This window comes from Periplaneta americana, chromosome 16, assembly GCF_040183065.1.
Source record: "Periplaneta americana isolate PAMFEO1 chromosome 16, P.americana_PAMFEO1_priV1, whole genome shotgun sequence".
NCBI lineage: Eukaryota > Metazoa > Arthropoda > Insecta > Blattodea > Blattidae > Periplaneta > Periplaneta americana.
Genome location: NC_091132.1, coordinates 163,093,378 through 163,119,552, shown reverse-complemented (window position 1 = coordinate 163,119,552; position 26,175 = coordinate 163,093,378). Strand labels below are relative to the sequence as shown.

Here is a 26,175-nt window from a genome sequence, read left to right as displayed (position 1 = left end):
TTCTCTTGCCCTGTTAACACATTTCGTCCACAGTTCTAAATTTATAAGTTCAACAGATTCTCATATAGTTCTGCATATACTGTCACTACGTGATGGAGTCACATTTCGTTTTCGAACTTCATGTTTTAAGCGTACAATAGCATTTAAATTACAGTCATATGGGGACAACCGCAAAACCTCATGGTCGAAATATCTTGCAATTTTGTCAATGAAAAACTCACTACTGATATTAGCTTCTTTTATAAGTTCAAGCAATACGGATATAGTGGGGAGTGGATTGGATACTTCTAGATTGTGTTGCACCACAATCTACTATATACAGTCGCGAAGCTCTATAAGTAGTAAAAATGCAAACATGGGTAGTTGCCCACCACTAGGATCGCTACTATCGCCTCATCATCGCAGATCTCCCTCCAGCAGCCGACAAAATATGTTACACTTTCGTTGTCATGTTCTTTTGGAAAAATTAACACCTTCCTTCCATTATTGAAATATTAAATGCATAAAGTTAATTTATTATTTTAATGAAGTATATTAAATTCCACCATAAACTCGAAGATAGCTGCAAGAAATAGGTTAATATAATTTTTGTTTGTGCAAAACGAACTGAAATTTACTATAATAGCTTCACTCATTCAAGATTATAGCGATAATTAACTATGAAACCAATAAATATTAATTTGCATTTCTCTTTACAACAATAATAATGGAAATATGAATTAATGGAGTAACTTACATGTATCGGTACTTGTAGTGTAGGCTTACGTAGTTAACAAAGTGGGATGAGGTTAAGCAATAATAATCACACCAGAATTGGAAATGAAACGTGATCAATAAGTTTTATTGTAACAGACTTTTCTACGTCTCTAGTAAAGCAACAAATAAAAATAACAACAAAATTAACAGCTATAATTAAAAATATATCCTTTGAAGAAAAAGTAGGCCTAAGCAATAATAATGCCACCAGAATTGAAAATAAAACGTGATAAATAAATTTCATTAAAACAAACTTAATTTTTCTACGTCTTTAGTAAAATAACACATAAAAATAATAACAAAATTAATAGTTACAATTAAAAATATATCCTCTGAAAAAAAAGTAGACCTAACCTTTATTCCTCTGGAAATTTAGCAGCCTAAGTGACATAACTTTAACCGGTATCTAATGTCCTTTCGGTTAGATTGAAACATTTCATTGTGAAATTTAAGGATATAATGTATTATAACAGTCACAAAGAACTTCAAATTAAGAGTTTTGTTTCTGCACAGCATTCTCGTGGCAACCCAGGAACCTTTCTGAATCTTTCGGAAATCGGAAGAAGGATAACTCTGGCCTCTTTCTCTTACTTTGCTACAATTTATAGCACTACAAACGTCTCCTCCTTGTCCCATATTATTATTCCAATTATTATATTTTAGCCATTAACATTTTCATTATAACCAATAACGAACATTTCACAAGCATCAATATGAAATACGCAACGAGCTAGCACTCGATAGAAATACGACACAGTCCAAAGTCGACCATGGACAGTCTATTGTCTCTAGTTGCTAACTGCTTGGAGCGCATTATCACAAGATTTGCAAAAAAAACACCTCAAGCTTCGCGACTGTATATAGTAGACTGTGGTTGCACCATGAAGCTAATAATATCATCCTTTCTTGTGGATCTATTTGGTAGCCTAAACTGTAGCCTGGAATGGTAAGCATCGTTAACCGTTACAATTATACATGGAGGGCTTGATGGAAGATTTTTCATTAATTTGTTCATAAACCAGTTCTAAAAAATTTAGGAATTCGTTTCATCATGTGAATCTGCTTTGGAGTCACCTATAGCTGAAAGGAACAAACTATTTGGAACCCAGCCATCACTACTACCTGCGTGCAAAACCATAATTCGTTTCCCGCGAGATACAGGGGCATTGAAGGCACATGAGCAACTCCCATCATCCCAACCTTTTTTGGAGACATCATGGGTGTCATACCATGTCTCGTCCAAAAATATAATTTTATGGGCTGCTGATCTTTTAGAACGAAGTGTGTTCAAATATTTGTACCTCCACATTACTCTTCTCGACGACTCCATTATCATGCGTCTTTTGTTAAGAATTTGGAACCTAAATCCTAACTTTTTCAATAATTCTCTCAGTGTTGTTTCTTTGCAGGGGAATTCACACTTGTTTTGAAGTTCTAATAATATTTCACTAACTGTTCGCGACTGTCCATTTAAAAAAAAAAAAACATACACCGTTAGACAAATGAGATCGCAGGTGAAGTTATCAGCTTTTTCAAATTTGTTTTTTTATTTTTACATTTTTTTTATGTTTTAGGACCTCTTTCTACAACTCTACTTTCGGCTTGCCTACTTAATCCAACAGCTTTTGCGGTCTCTGTAATCGGTCCCTTGCCCAATTTATTACTTTTGACGTAGGCATACACATTACAAATTATTTTCTGAGACTGTTTATTCAATGTCCCCATACATTTACTACCTGTAATTGTCTTACTTCTACTAGTTGAAGGAACACACGCATTTACATTACTTTCAACTTCATCATCGCCTTCCCACGGCCTCCACATCTTAAATATTAACACCAACCTATAACTTCCACTTGAAATGCTTTACTAAACTGAACGAACATTTGTTATTAAAAATGGCAACCTTGGTACTTACTCCACGTGGACTTGATATGTACACGTCAAATTTCAATCCTGGGTTGCCATTCACGGCAACAGTTTTTTGTAGAATATGATTGGAGCGGTGGGACTAAAAGAACCACAATCACAAGCGACAAACACTGACTTATAAATATCAAAGCCTCGCCAATCGTTATTCCGGCTGGCCCGGCGATTATACTTAGGGGGGGTGCACACAGAATCAGAGGTGGAGTGACGGTCCCGAGCAGACTCAAGGAGACACGAAGAGACAACATCGAATGATTGCTTGAAGTTCATCCCGATGAGACTGTCTGATAGCTGCAGTGTACTGTGCATGCGTTAGCAGTGGCTATGATTGCACGCTTTCACTATATACAAAAATTACTATTGTTGTGTAATGCACATTATTCATAATGGAGCTCAATTCGGATAAATTAGTTGTTTTAGTACAGGAAAGATACATTCTGAACAATCTTTGAAACAATATCACGAGAATAATGTGGTTTCTAAAAATATGTGAAAAATTGCAAATCAGATGAAAGTACCAGGTGAATAATAATTAATAATAATAACACTGCGTAACAAATTTTAACTTTTTTTTTTTTTCGCTGGGCATGTGATACATATTTTTTATATAATTTGAGCCTCCCGAATACGAATATGACAATAAAAAACAGTTGTTGGTTACGGTTTTTGAGAAATTTTCGAATTTATAGCTATTCAAAATATTGATCTATATAATGAAAATAAGGTTCAATTTTCACTGTCTGAAATCGCCACAATTCTCAGGAAGAAAGTCAAAATGTGAGTGAAGGAAGTGAATTTTCAGGGACATTTTACAACCTCTAGTTTCATACGCCAACAGTAAATTTTTCACCAGTTCTTCATAGTTGTCACTTCTACAGTAACCAAGAAAATTTAATACAACCTTCTTGAATGCAATCCAGACAGCTCTCTCTTTTCCTTTCAACAAAGATTCGAAGTGACTGTCCATTATTTCTCCAATTTGTGGTACATTGAGAACTCCCTCTTTTATTTTTGAATCACTAATAGCAGGAAATGTTATGGAATGTGCTCTGGTTCGAGTCCTCATGGGGGAAGAAATTTTCTCATGAAATTTCGGCCAGTGTATGAGACCGGTGCCACCCAACATCGTGATGCATTTGGGGAGCTACAATAGGTAGCGAAATCTGGTTGCGAAAGCCAGCTATAAGAGTTGGGCGGATCATCGTGCTAACCACGTGATACCTCCATTCTGGTTGGATGATTGGCCACCTCTGCTTCGGCCTGTGGACGTGAGGCCAGGAGCCGGCTGGTCGGTCTGGACCCTTCACGGGCTGTAGCACCACAGATTATTAATAGAAGGTTATTTTTCCTGGATATGTTTAAATTCTTAAGTTTTATGATTCATCTCTTTAACAAAATTTTTCATTAATGCTAACTTAATGTGTAAAGTGTAAAATTAGTTTGCTTTGAAGTACAAGGGGTTGATGTATAATATTTTTCTTCTCTGGCTCTAGTGATGGTCGTTTTATTTTATAATTCTTATCTCGAGCGCGACTGTCCCATTCACACAGAAAGCAGCAAAAGTTTGTGTACCCTAATTGCATTCCAAAAAGCAATGCTTCAGCCTTCAAATTCTTACTTTGAATATTATCGTTAAAGCACACTTTAAAGAAATACACGTCTTACACGGAATACGAACACAGAAATCTCCTGATAAATTGAAGTGATTTCATATGGAAAACCTGTTTTTTTCCCTCCAAATGGAAGCAAAAAGGGCAATAAAACAATTTCCACTTCTAGAAATGGTTTTGACGTGGTGGTCTATTGCAAAATATAAACTACAGTAATGTAATTAAAGCTCACAGTGAAAGAAATACATATCTCAAGTAAAATCAGGTAAACTCAAAGTGAAATCATACCGTGAACCTGTTTCACCCTCTCCAAATAGACTCGTAGAAGGGCAATAAAAAATTTCGCTTTCTAAAAGTTCTTCTAACATGGTGGCCTACTTATACTAATATTGTTTTCACATAATGGGTCTTCACATTTTTAAAACAAAATAGTTACACACGAAATACGGTATTTTTTTATTCAATAAAATGCATAGAAAATGAATTATATTGTGCATCTCGAAACAAGAACTGATGGAACATTTGCTATTTTTGAATTCAGAAGGTCTAGATTAGTAAGAATTTGTTAGTTTTATGTCTGGTGTAAAATGAAAGTTGACTAGTGTAATTAATTTGTTGTAAGCCTAATTCTCTGCTCTATACTATCACTCATTATTGATTTAATATATTATTTTTCTTTATTGTGAGTCGTGAAGTGGTCATAAACATACAAAATGACGTTTGTGCAGTACTTTTAATTTTAAGACTCTTTCAGTCTTATAGATTTTTAGCCGCATTAAGCATCCTTGGGAAATAATAAGCAAATACAATAGAATTTTTCATATAGACTGTCCTCTTTTATTGACGCCATTTTCTAGCCTAGGTCAGTTTTCCAAACCCACACAGCCAGCATATCAGTTGTAGCAAGCAGAAAGTCAGCTGTCGTGAGGCGTTATAAGCAAAAGCAAAATGTAGCGCCGCATCGCGTCTGATTCTGTGTGCACCCGGCCTTACTTACAAAATGTAAAGATGAAAATTTGTTAGGCCTATATGTTATACCATCTAACCAAGCAGCCTTTGTCAGTTATCGTTATCAGGATACCAGTAATAAATCTGTCTTTTCTTCTAGAAGTAGAGACTACAAAGAGATAAATCTAGGTTGAGATCGGTCTGCCACTTCTAATGGGGTTGTAAAGTAATATTTCCTGCATAAAAGGTGATGTAACTTAAGTGAGTGTTGTTTCTGTGTAGTCTTAATAGTTTAACGAGTGAACTAGGGGTTGAGCATAATCCAGATGACTGGCGATTGTTTATAGATTCATCTAAGTTTAGCTCAAAAGCAGTGTTGCTTCTGAATAGTAATGAATTTCCATCTGTTCCGGTTTTCCATTCTGTAGATCTTAAAGAAAGTTATGAAAGTATGGCTAAGATTGTGCGTGTTTTAAAATATGAGACTCATTATTGGAAATTGATAAATGAGTTCTATTCAGTCAATACTTAACATAAAAACACAATAAAACATGTTATAACAACATTTAAACAGGCGACAGTCGTGTCGCTACCTCATGAATTCAAGATGCTTTTCCAACTTTTTGATTTTTCCTGCTTTCCATAATCGGCCACACGACCGACCTGTTTGTAGAATCGTCAAATCTGTCTTGAAAACTGTACCTGCAATGACGGAAGTGTTTGCCGTTCCCTTGGGTCACACACGCCTCTTTCAACATAGTGTTTCCACATACATCGTGGTGGCTTGCTAGTTCTGTTCTCTGTTTTTAAGTTATATTATATTTTTAACTTCTGTTTTTAACTTTATATATCAAGTGTTCACTTATCATAACATGTTCTATTCGACCTACACGACCTGAAGATGCCAATCAAAATTGGCGAAAACGTTTGTTTTTAAACCTGTTTAAATGTTGTTATAACATGTTTTATTGTGTTTTTATGTTAAGTATTGACTGAATAGAACTCATTTATCAATTGACATTGAACTTAACGGAACTAATATGCCTTTAAAATTCATTATTGGAAGATATGTGGTGATCATAAAGTAATTGGTTTGCTGCTTGGTTTGCAAGGGGGCTTAAAAAAATATTGCTGTTTTTTGTGTTTGCGTGACAGCCGTGCTAAAGAGAAACATTATGTGGTGCAACAGTGGGACAAGCGGCAGGAATATGTTCGGGGGAAAGTAATGTAAAAGGAACACATCTTATCAGGCTTATCAGGAAATATAGGCCTTTGTTCTGTAAATCTTTGAAACAATATCACGACAATAATGTGGTTTCTAAAAATATGTGAGAAATTGCAAATGAGATGAAAGCATCAGGTGAATAATAATATTGATAGGCCTAATAATAATTTATGGTAGGCCTACTTCTCTGCTCTATACTATCACTCATTATTGATTCATTGTACTATTTTTCTTTATTGTGAGTTGTGAAGTAGTCATAAACATGTAACATATTTGTGCACTATATTAGTAGTATTCAATTCTATAGATTTTTAGGCATTTTAGACATCCTTAGGAAATAACCAAATACAATAAAATTTCTCATATGGACAGTTCATTTTCATTGACGCCATTTTCTAGCCTAGGCCAGTTTTCCAAATCCATACAGCCAGCACGTCAGTTGTGTCGCGATCAGACTGTGTTAAGCTGTCGAGAAGCATTGCAAGGCCGGGTGCACACAGAATCAGACGCTCCGTGATGCGGCGAGGCGAGACGCGACGTTTTGCTTTACAATGCCTCGCGACAGCTTAACACGGTCTGCTCACAACAATTGATTTCCTGGCTGTGTGGGTTTGGAAAACTGGCCTAGGCTAGAAAATGGCGTCAATGAAAGAGGACTATCTATATGAGAAATTCTATTGTATTTGGTTATTATTTCCTAAGGATGTCTAATACGCATAAAAATCTATAGGATTATAAGAGTCTTAAAATTAAAATACTACTAATGTAGTGCACAAACGTCATTTTCTATGTTTATGACTCACAATAAAGAAAAATAGTAGGTCTATATTAAATCAATAATGAATGAGAGTATAGAGCAGAGAAGTAGGCCTACTACAAATTATTATTATTATCAATATTATTATTTACCTGATGCTTTCATCTCATTTGCAATTTCTCACATATATTTAGAAACCACATTATTGTTGTGATATTGTTTCAAAGATTTTACAGAACATATTTCCTGTACTAAAACAACTAATTTATCCGCATTGAGCTCCATTATGAATAATGTGCACTACACAACAGTATAGTATTTGTAGATAGTAAAGTGTGCAATCCTAGTCACTACTAATGCATACGCAGTACACTGCAGCTATCAGACAGTCTCCTCGCGACGAACTTCAAGCAGTCATTCGATGTTGTCTCTCCGTGTCTCCTTGTCTCTGCTGCGTCTGATTCTGTGTGCACCCAGCCTTAATTTGTACTTCTGCGACTAACACTTTCTTTGCTCTTGAATTATTTAATAAATTGTTCATTCTTTATTTATCCGATAATATTTTAGTACTTTGATTTTATTGTAACTGTAAATTTAATAATTATTGAATGATTTTATTGTAACTGTAAATTTAATAATAATTGTAATTTTAATTTGAATTGTATTCTTGATATTCTATTTGTAATCTCCTGATAGAGGGTGAGAGAAGGTCTGATCCTTATCTCTGACAGATTAAATAATAAATAAAGAAAGACAGAAATAAATAAATAAATAAAGATGGAAAGCAAGGAAGAAGGAAAGAAATAAAGAAGTAAAAAGGAAAAGAGACATAAAAAAGAAGAAAGAAATAAGGATATGAATGAATAAATAAATACATAAAAAAGTACCATTAACTAAATAAATAACTTCGTAATAAATAAGTAAATGAATGAATAAATAAACACATAAATGAATATCATATCAGTAGACCTATTATTTTACAAACCGCCCGCAATGTTACTTCTTAGTTATGCTACTCATGAATGCACGACACTGTCTGTTTACTTTTGCGATTGGTTTCCAGTGCCCGCCCACCATGTACTCAGGCGGCCAAAGTGCAAAATGCTTGCCGTGAGCATGCGTGGTCTAAACATTCGCTTTTAACAATATATCTGTCTTTTGAAACCCAGATGATAATATTTATGCTTATTCGTAGCTCACAGTTAAAACTTATTGTGTGAATACTTTTCTCTGCTACTGGTCGATTAAATAAAATAAATTACGTACTCTTAGTAATATTAATCTTGAGTAGTGCATATGCTTTTACATGCATGTCCATATAAACACACGCACACATATAAAGAAATGCTGTCTAAACAGTTTATACAGGATTTGAATCTTGTTCTCTACATGAGAATTGTGCGGAATCCAATTCGTCCTGACATGATCGCTAATACTAAAGCAGTCTGTATTTTTGTATGAAATACTTAGTAGTCAGAACAAATTCGGATGTGCGAGGAAACTGTTATATTGCAGATATTATATTATTGCAACCAGTGCGTGTAAACTCCTTTTGGCAGCTGACATTCTCCAAATCAGTGTCAAAACTTAAATGTCTGTTTGTTACAGTCGTGATGGATGTGATCAAGAAGGAATCTGAGGTCGATCCATTGGCTATACAATCGAATGATAACACTGAAACAGATGAGAAGCCCTTATCAGAGGTAAATTGAAAGTCACTCTTTTTAATTTATATATGCAATGTGTATAACATTGTAGAAGATGAGATAAAATTATGTGTTATTATCAGCAGACTTTCAGTATATAGACTAAGAAATTTAAAATCTCATCTCTTACAATATTTTCTGTATGCAAGTTAATTTAATTGTAATTTCTAATAATTAATTGAGATTAGCAGAGATGATGTTGAAATATTCAAATCTGTTATCCTCGTCTCAGTTTGGTGATCAGGTTTGAGATTTATATGCATTATAAATTCATGTACAGATTGATTCAGGGATTTTGGCCCCTGCAAAAAGTAAGTAGATAGACTAAGAGTGAGCTACTCGTCGCTACTGGTGGGCTGGGTCACACAGGTCAGGCCACGCAGTCATAACACCTAACACTTCCTTCTTATCATGTCGCGGTACACGCCGTCATAAAACACAATATTCGTCCACACGTCCCATTATTAACCAGTAAGTTTGTTGACTAAACAATGTCATGTTGACTTATATTTTCTTGATATGAGTGTCCCTCAGCTTCGAGCATAGATATTATTTTCATTCTTCCTCTTCCCTCTTCCCCTACTATTCACATTTGTGATTAAATTTCTTTCTTATGACGCAACACATAGCTCGCTCACTAGCCAAACAAACAAGGACAGGGGCGAATAACGTTGAATCGAGCTGTAAATACAAATTTAACCAATTATTTGGGAGTGAATAGTGGGAACAATAAAGTATCTAACGCTGTTTGATAGTATATATTCTAGCATTCTGCTTCTATTATTGAAGACTAATTGATAATATATACATTACGATTATTTAGTCCTTACAGTCGCCGACAATGTGCACCTGGGTCAAGCGAATCCATTAAGTTACACCAAAGGTGTTCAGGTTAGTGAGTAGCTTGCATTCAGAGCGATCGGATGTCATGCATGCAGTAGAGCGTTGTGTTTCCAGTATAGTTAAGCTGTACTGCATTTCTTTACTGACGGCTCACTCCTATCTATACTCTGGAACTCTTCCTACTACTCCTATTACTTCCTCTCTTTCGCGTCGCTGAGCTGTCAGGACTAAATATTCTGTGTGTACATAATCATATTAGAGTGTTGGTAAGTATAGCATGGCTTCGGAACTCTCTTATGTAATCATATGACATTTTTGGAATGGATATTTGAAGGGAAAAAAAATTCAAATAAGGATCAGAATTGTAAGAATGAAGAAAGATCTATTCGAGAGATCATTTATGAGTATAACAAGTGGTAGAGGAATTATATGTAATTTTCTTTTATTTTTTATTTGTTTGCACCTCTGCCAGATAAAAGAACTGCCCATGTTGTCATTAATATGGTTTGAAGCGTTACGTTATATTGAAGTACACTTTTTTAACTTTTGAGGTTAAATTATATTTGCTATTATTTCAATGGAATTCTTATGAAAGGATGTTATATTTTAAATATGTATAACGTAGAACGTATTATTCCATATGTCTCGAAAACTGATATTTATTTTCAAATTTATACCCCTTTGAGGGCAGAGAACTTAGTCAGATAAAAATTGTTGTGTATAAAATTATATAAGCTTAATAAACATATTCATACATATAGTAGGGTTTTTCAAAGGACCCACATTATTTGCCTTCACCCCATACTGCTCATAGCTGTCATTTGGCTCCAGCAGTATAGTATAACCCTTACCTTACTCTATGCCGATGATCAAGTCATAATTTCCAATTCAGAGGATAATTTACAAAGAGGATTATATACATTAAATAAAATATTAAAAGATTTTGGGATGGAAATTTCAGAACAAAAATCAAAAGTAATGGCATTTTTAGGACAAGACCCAGTCAGAAGTAAGATAATACACAATAACCAATGCCTCGAACAAATACAATTATCTGGGTTGTGAAATATCTTATGAAAATGAAAAAGATGTGAATAAGAGAATTACAAAATTTACACAAATTCTAGGAATAATAAACAATACATTAAAAGGTAAATTAGTACAAAAATCTACAAGAATAAAAATATATAATACACTAGCATTACCCTCCCTTTTATACGGAATCGAGATTTGGACATTAAAGAAAAAAGACATGAACAGAATCAAAGCAATGGAGATTAAATTTTTCAGGAGGACAGCAGGATATATTCGTTTAGACCGAAAAAGCAATGAAATTTTAGAACAATTAGAAGTAGAGTTAGTAGAAGAAAAAATAAGCAGATACAAATTCAATTGGCTAGATCATATAAGAAGAATGGAAAACTCAAGAATCCCAAAAATAATGATGCAGTATAAACCTAGAGGACATCGTCTACCAGGAAGACCTTTTAGAAGACTGCTAGATGGGGCCGAAACAGGTCTACAGATGCCTAATTCGTGAAGGATAATGATGATGAGTATAACCCTTAGTATCGTCTCCCCTTTGCCAACAATGCCATATCATCGGCAAATCTTATGCACTTCCTCCTACTTTTACCCCTCCCATGTTCTGAAAACAATTCTTCACCAAATCCTCCAAGTAGGTGTTGAACAGGGTAGATGATAAATGGCATCCTTGTCGTAGGCCTACTCCTTTCCCTATTTCACTTCCTTCAGACATTTCTTCTCCTATCCTGACTTCGACTCGTTTCATATAAAGGTTACTGATCAGCCTCCTGTCTTTCAATCCACGCCTATTTTCTTGACGATGTCCATCAGTTTGTTCCCCAGGAGGTGAGGAGAGTGAATTTGACTAATTGGGACCTTCGGAATTCACTGTAAGAGTCAAATATTAGTTCCATCAGGGTTTCTGACGTGATCATAGACCAGGAAATCACAATTAGTCTTTGCCCCCCCAATTCTTTAATGCTGGTAAATTTATGTACGATGGCAAGAGTGCCTATTATCTTCGCCATCTATTCATAGAAGTAATAACTAAAGAATCCACACTTACACCAACAAATTATCGATCATTATCGATTAGTAGGGTCGGATATCTTTGAATAATACAACATCTCAAAATCTTCATGTGAAAACATTTATTTATCAATATTAAAGAAATATTAAATGAATGCAAAGTGTCAATCTCCCACTGTCCTATATGGTGCCATGTCACAAATATGTGAAAAAAAATATCCTTGTCTCTCATATCAACCTGAATATGAATACTTTCTCATTAGGGATACAGTACATTGAAGTGAATTATAAGATGAAATTATCTTCAAGCTGAGGTGATGTATGATGTTTCTAAGAACTTTTCCTACTTTAAAGTCAATATCGGTGATCTGTATGCAAATGTATTAGCCTACATGCTATCCTTCTCTGCACCTGGTGTGAAGGTGAAAATTTGTATTAGCATGGCAAGGCACTGATGACATTTTATTGAATTAAGGAAATCTTTCGTAATTATTATAAAGGCTTCACGAACATTAAACCAACCAAGGGAAGGAAATGTATCTTTTATGGAGTAAAATTATTCATGTAACTCATATTGAACTAAAATAATTAGGTTTTCAGTTTCAGTAACATCTCTTTTTCTTCTTTCAGTTGATGTATGTGTTTCATAAAATATGTTGAGATAGGCTATTTGAATTCGGAAAAAGTATGTACAGAAACAGTATTGTGAATTTTTTTTTATTTTCCCCCTTTCAGTTATCAGATCTATTCCATACACGTAGTTACGAAGTATTTGTCGTTTCTAGAATTAAACATTTTCATTTGTGTATCATATGTACCAGACAAAGTATATGTTTATGTCTCGTGACCAGAATATTGTATGAAATGGAATTATAAGAATTGGAGATTTATTCTTCGAAGAGGTGGAAAAAGTAAAATATCTTGAAGCAACAGTAACAAATATAAGTGACACTTGCGAAGAAATTAAACGTGGAATAAATATGGAAAATGCGTGTTATTATTCGGTTGAGAAGCTTTTGTCATCTAGTCTGCTGTCAAAAAATCTTAAAGTTAGAATTTATAAAACAGTTATATTACCGGTTGTTCTATATGGGTGTGAAACTTGGACTGTCACTTTGAGAGAGGAACATAGGTTAAGGGTGTTTGAGAATAAGGTGCTTAGGAAAATATTTGGGGCTAAGAGGGATGAAGTTACAGGAGAATGGAGAAAGTTGCACAGCACAGAACTGCACGCATTGTATTCTTCATCTGACAATTAGGAATATTAAATGCAGACGTTTGAGATGGGCAGGACATGTAGAATGTATGGACGAATCCATAAATGCATATAGAGTGTTAGTTGGGTGGCCAGAGGGAAAAAGACCTTTGGGGATGCCGAGACGTAGATGGGAGAATAATATTAAAATGGATTTGGGGGGGGGGGATATGATGATAGAGAGTGGGTTAATCTTGCACAGCATAGGGACTGATGGCGAGCTTATGTGAGGGCGGTATTGAACCTTTGGGTTCCTTAAAAGCCATTTGTAAGTAAGTAAGTAAGTAAGTATTTCACATGTGTCTTAATTAGCAGTCAACCCTCAGTATGACTAGTGCATCATGTAGCACTTGGAATCACATTCTTACAAGGTGTTGTATGTTTTGTATGCATTATGTCTCTGTCTTCTGCAGGAAGGGAATTTATTGGATCTCCATGTTGTTAGAATAAAGACGGAATGCGTGAACCACAGCTATGATCTAAACCCAGAGGTTGGACTTGAGGAGACTGCAGTGACTACTAATTTTGTTACCGCAAAGTGTAAAGCTGAGGTATGTGGTTCCCATAGAGTTTGCTGTCTGTTTTTCCTGCAATATTAGGCCTAATCATTTATTCTTTTTTTTTTTTTCGCAGATATTTACCATATCAATGAATCCACAGAGATTTTAGCATATGAAAAGCCATTAATATTTTTATTGTAAAAGTTTTTACTCTTTAATTCCAATGTAGGCCTATCCTAAATTTGAAATATAGCTACATCTTTACACACTGGGAGGGGGGAAGTGACAAAGGGTTGAGGAGGAGGGGTAGAGAGTGAGTGTGTGTGTGTATATGCGTGCATGCGTGTATTTTTTTTTTTTTTTTGTTTGCAGGGTGATTTACGAAAATTGTGCAGTATTCTAGGATCTGATTTCTGATATAATTATGATTAATAACGTTTTTATAAACATGTCATACTTCTAAAATTGATGAGCTACACCCCCTGGATATTAGACATAAACATGGAAGCTATTAAGGATTAAGCATTTAAGTTATTTATCTACGGAAATTGTACTTGGTATATTATAAATTCATTTCAGAACATACAGGTTATTACTTGCCTGAGAAATCTGTAGTAAGGGGTTAGGTACAGCTTACAGCAGTAACATTTTGGAAATAGTGAACATTTTTTTCCTCCATTACTGTATCTTGTACAGCTGTCAAAAAAAAGTGGCCGCACTCGTGAACAGCGAATATTTTCAAAGTCCACTTCGCGTCGCGGCGATGTTACACGATGCATGTGCTTGTACAAGCAGTTCCGGAACTACGAAAGTGTTCCATATCTGCTCCTCGCAGACCAGCGGTAGAGTGCTTGTTTAATGATTCAGAGGTTCTGGGTTCGCGCCTTCTTCAAGTTTTCATTTTATTTTTTAATCGTTCTTTAGCGATGTAAATGATATTCAAATTATCATTTATATCCAGTTATCGTTCTTCATGGATATCACGTTATTTATATTTTGTTATTGTTCTTTAGAGATATGAATAAAATTCAAGTCATCATTTGTATTCTGTTACCGTTTTATAACGATATGAATAATAATTATTACCATTGTAGCTACAGTATCTCCAATGGGGGTTAGCCCTATTTTACATATGTTTCTTAGGGCTATAGTTTTATACACAAAAAAGATAAGCATAAAGAGAAATGGAAAAGAAAATTAAATTAGCTTACGCGATGTAAACAAAACATAAACAATCCGTAAATTAGGCATTGCGATTGCAAAACAAATATCAGTTATCAATTTGAAACATACAAAAACATTAACACACATACGTAACACTTCTATAACACAAATATGCAGCTTTCCGTACCATACATCATAAATTAATACACAATAGTCACACAAACACAATCAAACTATAATTACGACTTTGCGACGACATCAAGCATCCCATAACTGACTCACATACATAATAAATCAAGCATCCGTTGCAACACATACACTTCAACATAGTAACCACACTTTTAAAAGTTACAAATTTGGCTCCAAGAAGAATAAATAGGACACTGTTACTAATTACTATTCTTCTACAATTTCTTAAATACATCTGTAATAAATCTGTGAAATTCCGATATGAATAATATTCACGTTTTTTATATTGTTATCGTTCTTTAGCGATATAAATAATATTCAAGTTATCATTTATATTGTTTTCCTTCATTAGCATTATAAAATAATATTCAAGTTATTTATATTGTTATTGTTCTTTCGCAATATAAATAATCTGTATTTTATGTAGGTAATTATTATAACACAAATAAACATCTTTCTTTGTAAAATAGGTTATTTTATTTAGATAATTAAATACGTATTATATAATATCTTATATTAATTAAACAAACCGATATTTATCATTTATATTCTGTTATCGTTCTTTAGTGATACTGTATAAATAATATTCAAGTTATTTATATTGTAATCGTTCTTTAGCGATATAAATAACATAAATTTAATATTAGGTTTGGAAAAATCCAGTTGCATAATGCTGGTATTAGTTTTTCTTTTTGTATTATTACATTATACTATCTTGAACCACAAGAAAATGAAAAGGAGTAACGAGGAATTGAACCTGAGACGTTGACATCTAAATTCCGAGCTACGAGGGCAAAAGTGTGGAAACATTTTCGGAAAAATTGGCCCAATCACACTCTTAAGATTTTCTGATGATTCGTAGAAGCTAGTCCAGGATGCGGGGGGCAAAGGCTAATTGAGATTTCCCGATCTCTGATAGGGTCAAACATCCTGATAGAATTAATATTTAACCCTTGCCGTGACTTTCGGTGAAGTCCGGAGGGCCCAATTAGTCAAATCCACTCTCCTCATCTCCACGCTTGGGCCCCCTGGAATTTAATAAGATGCGAAAGAGATAGTGGTGTGCGGAAAGCAACGGGATGTTACCGCATTTAGGCCTATCCTTCCCAAGAAAAACTGCAAACATGAACAAAGGAAGCTTTAAATAGAAGAAGAAGGATCTTCTGCGGACCTCTGGAAAAAGAACTAAGGAAGAGACTAGTGAAGTGCTTAGTGTGGAGTGTGGCATTGTATGGGGAAGGAACATGGACATTACGACGAAATGAAGAGAAACGAATTGAAGCATTTGAAATGTGGATGTGGAGAAGAACGGTGCGTGGGAAGTGGACAGATAGAATAAGAAATATAATTGTGTTTGAAAAAATGAGTGAAGAAAGAATGATGCTGAAACTGATTAGAAAGATAAAAAGTAACTGGTTGGGTCTCTGGTTGAAAAGGATAATAGACGACATTGGGATATGTGGATCATATGCGGAGACTAAGAGGAAGGCAGAAAATAGGAAAGATTGGATATTGCTGGGTTTGCAATGAAAGACCTGCCCATGGACAGAACACTTATGTATGTATGTTCAGAATGCCTGGAATATCGTGTCTAAAAACAGTCGCTATTTGCAAAGACTAGTCAATTCCATGCCCACTCGACTGCAAGATGATCGAGATAAGAGGAAGATAGACTAAATATTGAATTGTGGCTTTTTGTTTTGTTTTTTGAACGCTTAATTGTTTGAATGTTTTAAGGCCGACGCCAGTAAATTTGTTTTGTTTATGCCACGAAAGATATTTTTATTGAGAATAAAATCTTTTTTCTTTCCATTTGCAGCCACAATATCATAATGATAAAGTCATGGCATAATATATTAATGAACCTGATGTTAATTACTAAAATAATCGTAAAAGAGAAAGGAGCCATTATGTATAGTTTGTCTCTCTCAAAAACAGAACAAAAAAGAACATAAAAGCACGTGGTTGTAGTCGAACGCAGGACCTCATGAATAAGAGGCCTGAACGCTACCATTATGCTATCGATAACACACAGAATACTTCAGTTATAACTGTAGATATCAGGCAACGTGGTCCAACAACATGTAACATCGCCTGTCTCCGAATTGTAGCGAAGATACCCGAAGGGAACTTTGTTTCAGGAGAGCGGCCACTTTTTCTTTTGACAGCTGTACAATAATGAAAATTAGTATGTGTAAAACTCCGTCCTTCTGCTATATGAAATATATATATATATATATATATGAAATATATATATATATATATATATATATGTGTATGTATGTATTACAATTAAAAAAAATATATTTACATTTTTTTTTTAATTCAGGTCACTGTGCAGTGATGGAGCGTTTCCCACATAACCAAAAAACCATCCAACAATCTGTGATGAAATTTTTTGTGTGTATTTATGCATGTCATATCTATAATATGATCGAAAATCACTTCACTACTTTTGATAGATTGTCTAATAAAAAATAAATTCATTTAAAAAAAATGGTCAAATGTCAGTATTTTCTTATAATACAAAATAAAAAAAAAAATATTATTTATTAAGGAATGTAGTTGAAAGAGCATGATATTGTAAACATGAGTTTCAGCAATAAAATAAAAGAGAGAGAACATGAAAAAGTTAACAAGTTTATGAGTCATGAGGGAAACACTTCATCACTGCACAGTGACCTGCCAACATTTTGAATTTTGAAAAAAAAAAATATATATATATAGTAAAATATTTCTTTCATATAGCAGGAGGACAGTATTTTGCACCTACCAATTTTCATTATTGTACAAGTAATGGAGGAAAAAAATGTTCAATATTTTAAAAAATTTTACTGTTGTAAGCTGTACCTAACCCCTTAAAGCCGGTTTTCGAAGACCCCACCTGATGCAGCAATACACGCAGTTGCCGAGTGTGAACTGCACTCATTGCATTCCCTAATTTCCCTTTGTTGGCCAAGAATATCCTCGACTGCTAGGCAGATACGTTGTGCCAACTCTTCTCTGGTGTTCACTCCCACACAATGTGTATAAATCATCCCCACAAACAGTATTCAAATGAAATCAAGTCCGAAGATCTAGGTGGACAAGGAAAGGGACCACCACGTCCTATCCAATGTCCTGGATGATGATTAGAGCCCGGATGTTTAGGCATTTATAACAGTTAAAATAGGCAGAAAAAAGGCAATAAAAACGTAAAAAAAAGGCGGAATAATCTTTTAAAAAGGCATTATAAATTTTAGAAAGGCATAATATATTTTAGCAATAAATTTAAATTTTATAAACATAACTCACATATTTACTTCGTAGGTGACACATGGTGATTTATAAAATACTTTTTTTCGTGATTAACCGGCTTTTCACAAACCTTACATAGCAAAACTGTTCCATCGGTTGAAATCACATGAGCACCAAATTCACTAACAAACATGAAGTTTACTTTTCAATGGTTTACTGAATTTAGGCATTCTAGCTAACCGATCTTATACCTTCTGTCACCCGACAATAACTGACTGTTCCTCACTCAGATTTCTTTCTCCTACAATAATAAACACGTGTAACACAAAATTGTAAGAGTAACATTTGAAAATATGAAAGCAAACGATTGGAAATTATATGTGACAACTTTTATGAGAATGGGCTTAATATTTAAAATTATAAAGCTGTTTCTTGGTATCGTGAAGACATGACAATATTATATTTGTAACTGTGGATTGTCGATCATTATTCATATTACACCAATAGTATTAAAGTATGATTATTAGCAGATTAAGCACCGAAATAAATTACTTTTATTTACTATTGTTAGTAAAGTTAGTCATTGTTTCAAATATTTAAATTACATACACATTGCAATTAATCATAAAATTGTAAATAAACAAGAAATATTGCTTTAAAATGACAAAAAAAAAAGGTATTTATTAATAAGAAACACCTTTGCCTTAAAAAGGCAAAATAGACAAAATAAAAATTTGCCCTATCACTTTCATTTACTCCAAATCACATTTATATCTATGCAAATAATGATTTACCTTCACCCAGTAGAAAAGGCATTTTACCAAACATCCGGCTCTAATGATCATCACTCCTCACAAATATTGCAAGTACCCCTTAAGATGATCCTTGAAAATGTTTGAATCAATTACATTTTTGTTCATGCACTGCACATTGCAACTGAAGTGGTATGGAACTTACGTACCATAATCTCATGGGAATTTTCCTTGGACCAAACGTGTGAATTCTGCATGTTAGTCATTCCCCATAAAGTTACACAAAATGGAACAAATTTTTTAATTTCATATGTCTGATTATGTTCTTTTTAATTGCATGTCTAATAAACTAATAAGTGTGTTTTCAGGACTGTCTAAGTCCATATATTTTTAAAATATTGCATGTTAATAAAATTCCTTACAATTATGCACTTCGCAACATTAAAAACTTTGGATTTCTCAGCAGATTAATTTAAATTTTTCGAAAAATGAATCTAAAGTCTTAAAAAACTGTTTCGTTATATGTTTTCTAAATGATTGTAGTATGATTATCAAAGATAAATGTTTGTTGTTAGACTTTTAAAAGCTAATTATCAATTATAGCAGCATTAAAAAATATTCCTAATAACTCCAGAAAAAATCTCAATCCGATCTCTAATAGTTTATTGGAAATTTAATTACTTAGAAAACAATGTGTATTACTATTACACCTATAACCATTACTATGATTAATATTGCTACTACCACACTAATACTGCTACTGCATTTACCACTACTACTGCTACTACTAATATTAATATTAACATCATTGCTTTACTACTATTACTGCTACAATACTAGTACTATTGCTGATTTTATCCCTACAAATACACGAATATTTTCGCCACATCTCAACTGACAAGAACAAAATCGTATTTAAGAATCTGCATTTTGAGGATATCTACACACAAACTATATTATTCTCATATTTATATACCCTAGATATTTTAGCAAATTGTGGTTATGTACCACATGCACATATTTTCAGCATTTAAACTTTATTCCTATGTATTTTAATCCTAGCAATACCAAAAGCTGTTAATTAACATTCAGTAACAACGAGGGGAGTGATATTTTGTGACCACTACAGAAATGTTTAATTTTGAACAATTTTTTAACATTTTTAATTAACAAATAATATGGATTATAATAAATGAGAAAAATTGAAAGGTTTGTATATTTTGGAACAATTACTTCAACATAACACTCTGGAAAATGTTGCGCATCTTCATTGAACAGACCTCAGTTTTAGTACAAAAGGTTTAATTCTCAACAATTTTTTTAACATTTGTAATCGGCAAGTAGTATGTACTATAATAAAATAGAAATATTGATTTGTCATAATCAGGGAAAGGATTTATATGTAAATACATATTTACTTATAAAGCTAATATAATTTATATTTTGCATTATCTTTATGTTTCACAATGTGTAGGGTTGAAAAATCCTACTTTTATTTTCCATATTTTTCCATATTTTAGAGTTTAGTACATATTTTCGTTAATTTCCATATATTTTCCATATTTCATATAAAACAGTCCATATTATATTAGGTTTAACAATAAAACAAAACAAAATTCCATTAACTTTTAAAAATACATTTCAACAATAGAGATTTAAACACATGTTCAGTAATCCCTTTAACATCAGAGTTATTTGAAAATTAGCAGTCCTATCAACAATGGGAAAGTAAGTTACAAAACTGTATTAATTTAATTTAAAATTTTTAACAGACTTCAGTTGTGCAGCTCAACAGTTAAATGCCAGTCAGAGTACACATAGGTTCAGTTTTGTAAATCATACTATAAAGACGGTAAATATGCCAAAAGTACGTCATTCAGTCAATTTAAAATCAAAACTAACAAGTTACATTTCAGAATTTAAAGAAGATGGTTTATCAACTGACAATAAAATATTATTTTGTAATTTGTGTCAGTGTGCAGTATCATCTACACAAAAGTTCCTGGTGCAACAACACATTACAACTAGTAAACATCAGGCCAACAAACAACTAAATTCCAAGCAGAGATAATTGTTTTTAACACAACCAACAACATCGAATGTAAGATCTGAGTTTAACATCGACCTGTGCCGTTCTCTCATCTCTGCTGATATTCCTCTCTACAAACTAAAGAATAAGGTCTTCAGGGAATTCCTTGAAAAATATACTCAACATACAATCCCGGATGAGTCAACACTTAGGAAGACGTATGCTCCATCCATCTACGATGAGACAATACAGAAGATAAGAGATGAAATTAAAGATAGTTCAATTTGGGTTTCCATTGATGAGACTCCCGACAAAGAAGGTAGACTTGTTGGTAATGTAGTTATCGGTTTGTTAAGTGAACAATATTCTGAACGAATTCTTTTACATTGTGATGTTCTAGAAAAGTGCAATAACAAAACTATAGTTAAACTGTTCAACGAAGCTATGGGTATCCTGTGGCCAAAGGGTATTATGTACGATAATGTGTTATTCTTTATTAGCGATGCTGCCCCTTATATGGTCAAAGCTGGACAAGCATTATCTGTTGTATATCCTAAATTGACTCATTTTACTTGTGTGGCGCATGCATTTCATCGTGTGGCAGAAGTGGTCAGAGACAATTTCCCTAAAGTAGATTTGTTGATTTCATCAGTGAAAAAAGTATTTCTCAAAGCTCCCAGTAGAGTTAACGTGTTGAAAGAAATGTACCCTGAAATTCCATTGCCACCAAAGCCAATTTTAACTAGATGGGGTACATGGCTAGAAGCAGTTGAATATTATGCCGAACATATAGACTCTATTAACAATGTTCTCCTTGCATTGGACTCTGAAGATGCAGTCTCAATTGATACTGCGAAAACAGTTACCTGTGACATAAGTGTGAAGAATGACTTAGCTCACATTCAGCATACATTTTCATGCATCATAAAAACGCTCAAAAGTCTCCAAAATAGGCACCTTTCACTATCTGAAAGTTTTGAAATTATAAATAGTACTGTGGAACAACTGAATCGTGGTAGAGGTAAAGTTGCAGATGCAGTAAGAGCTAAGGTGGACACTGTACTTTCAAAAAACCCTGGATATGAAGAACTACAAAAGGTTGTTGCTGTGATGAGTGGTGAATCAACAGTGAAGATTAACTTGGACTTATCCCCAGCAGACATTGTGAAATTGAATTATGTACCAGTTACTTCTTGTGACGTCGAACGCTCTTTTAGTCAGTATAAATCTATCCTCAGAGACAATAGAAGAAGATTCACTTTTCAGCACTTGAAAGAAATGTTTGTAACCTATTGTTATGGTAACAGACAATAAAAATTGTGTTTTGTTGAAACTACATTGGAAGATAAGGTACGTCCATTATATTTTTTGTTTAGTTTGATTAAAATGTACCAATATTTAACGTACATAGTCATTTTTTTATAATTTTAAGTCCATATTTAATTCCATATTTTGGTAAAAATCCATATTTAATTCCATATTTTGGTAAAAATAACTACATATATATTTACATATTTCATATATTTTTAGTCCATATAAATCCGTTCCCTGGTCATAATATATTTTCTTACAGTTACATCAATAAAGACTGAATAATTTTGTTCACCTTGATATATTTTCATATCTATTGTGAATTTTTATACTGAACAACAATAATGTAGCTTTATTCTTAACAATAACTCTTCACTTTCTGCAATTTAATTCCACTCCCGTCAACAATGGGATTTGCTCTCCACACAGCAACACAGTATTCGTTATTGCACTCCACAGACGACAATGACAATTTACTTGAATATTGAGAATAACAATGAACTGTTAATTTTAACTAATGTTCACAAAGCACTATTTACAAATCAGAACTGTCAGTCCTCAGTTCACAGTTCTTCTAGTTCAGTCACTCGAGTTCACAGTATCTCGAACCACAGACCTTCAGAGACAGTCCACTGTACTCGAACTCAGGTCCTCCAACTGCGGTCCACTGCACTCGAACTCAGGGCTTCAAATGCTCACACAGCTGCGGACACACTCAAGTCGGACTCCGGTCTCGAAGCTGGCTTCACTGCTACACAAGACTGGCTGGCTTCCTGTCCACTGACTACAACAGTACAACTACTGACTGACTGTTCCACTGCTCACCCGCGTGTCGTAATTTATACCCACACCATAGTTGCGAGAAAGTACGAGTTCTCGACGGACTTCTGGACGATTCTGTTCGGGAGGGTCCGTCCCCCCCTTCACACCGCACGTAGCAGTTTGCTTCCTTCTCCTCTCAGCAAGCACCAGATGCGCGCGCAACCTCCCCTCGCCGCCACACCTAAGCGACCAACATTTCGTCTGCCGTGCACCCTGTCGGACATGCGTTCGAATTCCGACGCAGCTGTCACACTATGTATATAATTTGAACTGGTAATGAAAATTACGGGAAAACGGCTAAACGGATTTTAATGTTCCAAAATCCATCTGTTGTCACTTTTGAGAACTAGGAGGCCATGCCTCCAGGATTGCCAGATTCTATGACATCATAATACCATTAGGTCGATCTTCATTTGTGTAGATAAGAGATAAGATAATAACTGCCTCCCATTGGAGGTAGCCCAGAAGGACTCAGTGTACTCTCCTACATGAATTTTACAATATTGAATGTTTACATAAATTTTGTAGAAAGAAAATTAAAATAAACATATATGAATATAAAGTGAATAAAAAAATTAAACAGAGTGAATATGATGACTCAGAATTTGGCAGAGCGTTTCAAAACCGAAGTTATGATGTCAGCAGTAAGTGTCTGTGGTAGTTCAAAAGTCTTCCTGAAGCTTTCAAAGAACTTGGGAATCACACCACGAGCTCCAATAAGAAGACCAATCACCTCAATGTCTTCAAGCTGGTATTTTGCCTTGAAGTAATCAACTGTTGGCAGGCAAATGTTGATCTTTTCTTTATTGACATCCTCCGGCTGGCTACTCCCCGTTTCAATCCTTATGGTAGGATCAATTATATATCCTTTCTTGGTAGTCTGGGAATATGCTGTGATGTCAATACGTCTAGAGGAGCCATTAGTAGCAAGGCAAAAAACTTCCTCTTCTACTATCCAAGACTTTTTTCTTAAAGCAGTTGCAATTAAGGATCGAACATGATGGTGTCTGGCATTTCGGAGGAGTAAACCTCTGTTACACTGACCTTGGACGTGGGCAAGGTTTTCAGTCTCCGGGCTGCCATGTCTGCACCGGGATCCGTCCAAAGAGGGACCAGGTACTCCTCTAACTGCTGCTAAATTGGCATTCAATTTGAGGCAGGTTACCCATTCAGATGTAGATAGTCCAGACTTATTAAAAATCCAGGCGTTGGCTTTAGGTACTTGGCTGTACAATTCTACACCTCTGCCTCTTCCAGGCATTACTTTCCATGATTCGAATTCTGCATTTCTTAATTCCTCTCTTAATTTCCTAGTCACAGATTTACGAAGTTCAACTGGACAAGGGAGACTTAGATGTTGACAGGAAGAATTAAGTTCAGACATCAAAGGTCGCATACTATTTACATAAGGATTTTCATTTAATATTAAAGTGATGCAGATGTTGCAGTGTTGCAGGAACGCTTCCCATGATGCTCTGACTAGTCCCAAACCTCTGTAGTTTTTGCTTGCATATAACATACTAGTAGGTGTATCAGATGGCAACATAAGCATTTGTTTAACAGAACTACGGATTAACTTGTCAATATCTTCTAAGAATGTTCCTGGTAACTGATGGATAGGAGCCATTTGCAATGGGTAGATCAATTTAGGCCATGTATACTGGTTAACAATGTTAGCTTTTGATCTGGACGGAGCATGGAGGTGGATACTAAATTTTCCAAATCATTTTCCAGACTTAACATAAATGCCTCCCGATCAAATGTTATTTCCTCATTGAATGACACACCCAAATATCTTATAGTTTCATCTTGTTTGATCCCTCTCCCGATCAAATGTTATTTCCTCATTGAATGATACACCCAAATATCTTATAGTTTCATCTTGTTTGATCCCTCTTATGGAGCAATCTTCATAAAGAATCAGATCCTCTTCACGTAACTTTCCTTTTACAATATTAATGGAAGTTGATTTATTTGGATTAATGTGTAATCCAATGCCTTCTAAAAGCTCCTTCACCATTAATACTACGTCCTGAGCAGCTGACATATTTTCCCTATGACTACTAAATCATCAGCAAAGGCAGCCATTGTTAGATTGTCTAAATTCTCAGAAACCTTAAAACCAAATTTATCACTGACTTGTTTCTCCGTAAGTTGTTTTAGAATAAAATCTATTGACATATTAAAAATTAATGGGGATAAAGGTGATCCTTGGAAAACTTCTTTCTGCAATACAATTGGATCAGATATCTGATTGGAACTGTGAATCCGAGTAAAGTTCCCCACTATTAAAGATTGACCTAATTCTCGTAAAGATACTGGAATAGGTAGGGATTTCAGACAATTAGTTACGTGTTCTAATCCAATAGAATCAAAGGCCTGTCGCACATCCAACATAACTATTGAGACATCCTTCTTCTCCTGCTTAGCTTTCTTGAGGCACCCATTAATAAATGTTCCTGGTTGCGATACAAATCCCCTTTGGTTTTCATTTAAGTTAACAAATTGCCGCAGTGTAGAATCAAGAACTCTTTCAATCAATCTTCGAATTACTGAACAAATAGAGATTGGCCTCCAGTTATTGGAATCATTCTTCTTCCCCTTGCCTTTGTAAATTAATATAGTTTTTGCTTCACTCATTTTATCTGCAACAATTTTCCATTTTAGCATTATGTCCAATATAAGAGATATTATTGGAGAGCATTCAGTTAATTTCAAAGTCCGAATTAGAACCTTATCAGGTCCAGGAGCTGAATCAGTCCTCATCTTGTTTAGACACTTTTGAATAACTTCTATAGAAATTTTAAACTCCTGTTGTAACTCATCATTAGGTAGACTAGAATGAAATGTGACATAATTGTCAAGTGTACAATTATTTGGAATTCCCCATTTGTTCTCCATAGCATTTTTTAAATCTTGTATTGGTATCTGACAGCGATCGTTATTATAGGTATTGTTATTATTCAATATTGATCGAACACACGGTTTGCGTTCATTAAAATATTGATATTGCAAAAGTTCATATTTATATTTTTCGTTTCTTTTTTTCCTGTCTCTTTTTGACTGTTTTTGAGGATTACTGCTACC

The 26,175-nt window shown here is 34.3% G+C and overlaps 1 protein-coding gene across 4 annotated transcripts in view; it reads left to right on the top strand.

Moving 5' to 3' along the window:
* The window catches only part of LOC138691704 (zinc finger protein ZFP2-like), a 93,080-nt gene that overhangs the window by 33,435 nt on the left and 33,470 nt on the right, over window positions 1–26,175 (top strand). For 3 of the 4 annotated variants that reach the window (XM_069813977.1, XM_069813979.1, XM_069813978.1), the window contains 2 exons: window positions 8,834–8,928; window positions 13,498–13,635. In XM_069813977.1, coding sequence (XP_069670078.1) covers window positions 8,834–8,864 — 31 coding nt within the window. In that variant the 3' untranslated portion in view covers window positions 8,865–8,928; window positions 13,498–13,635. Of the gene's footprint in view, window positions 1–8,833; window positions 8,929–9,754; window positions 9,823–13,497; window positions 13,636–26,175 lie in introns of all 4 variants that reach the window. The other variant, XM_069813974.1, reaches the window with a different exon arrangement.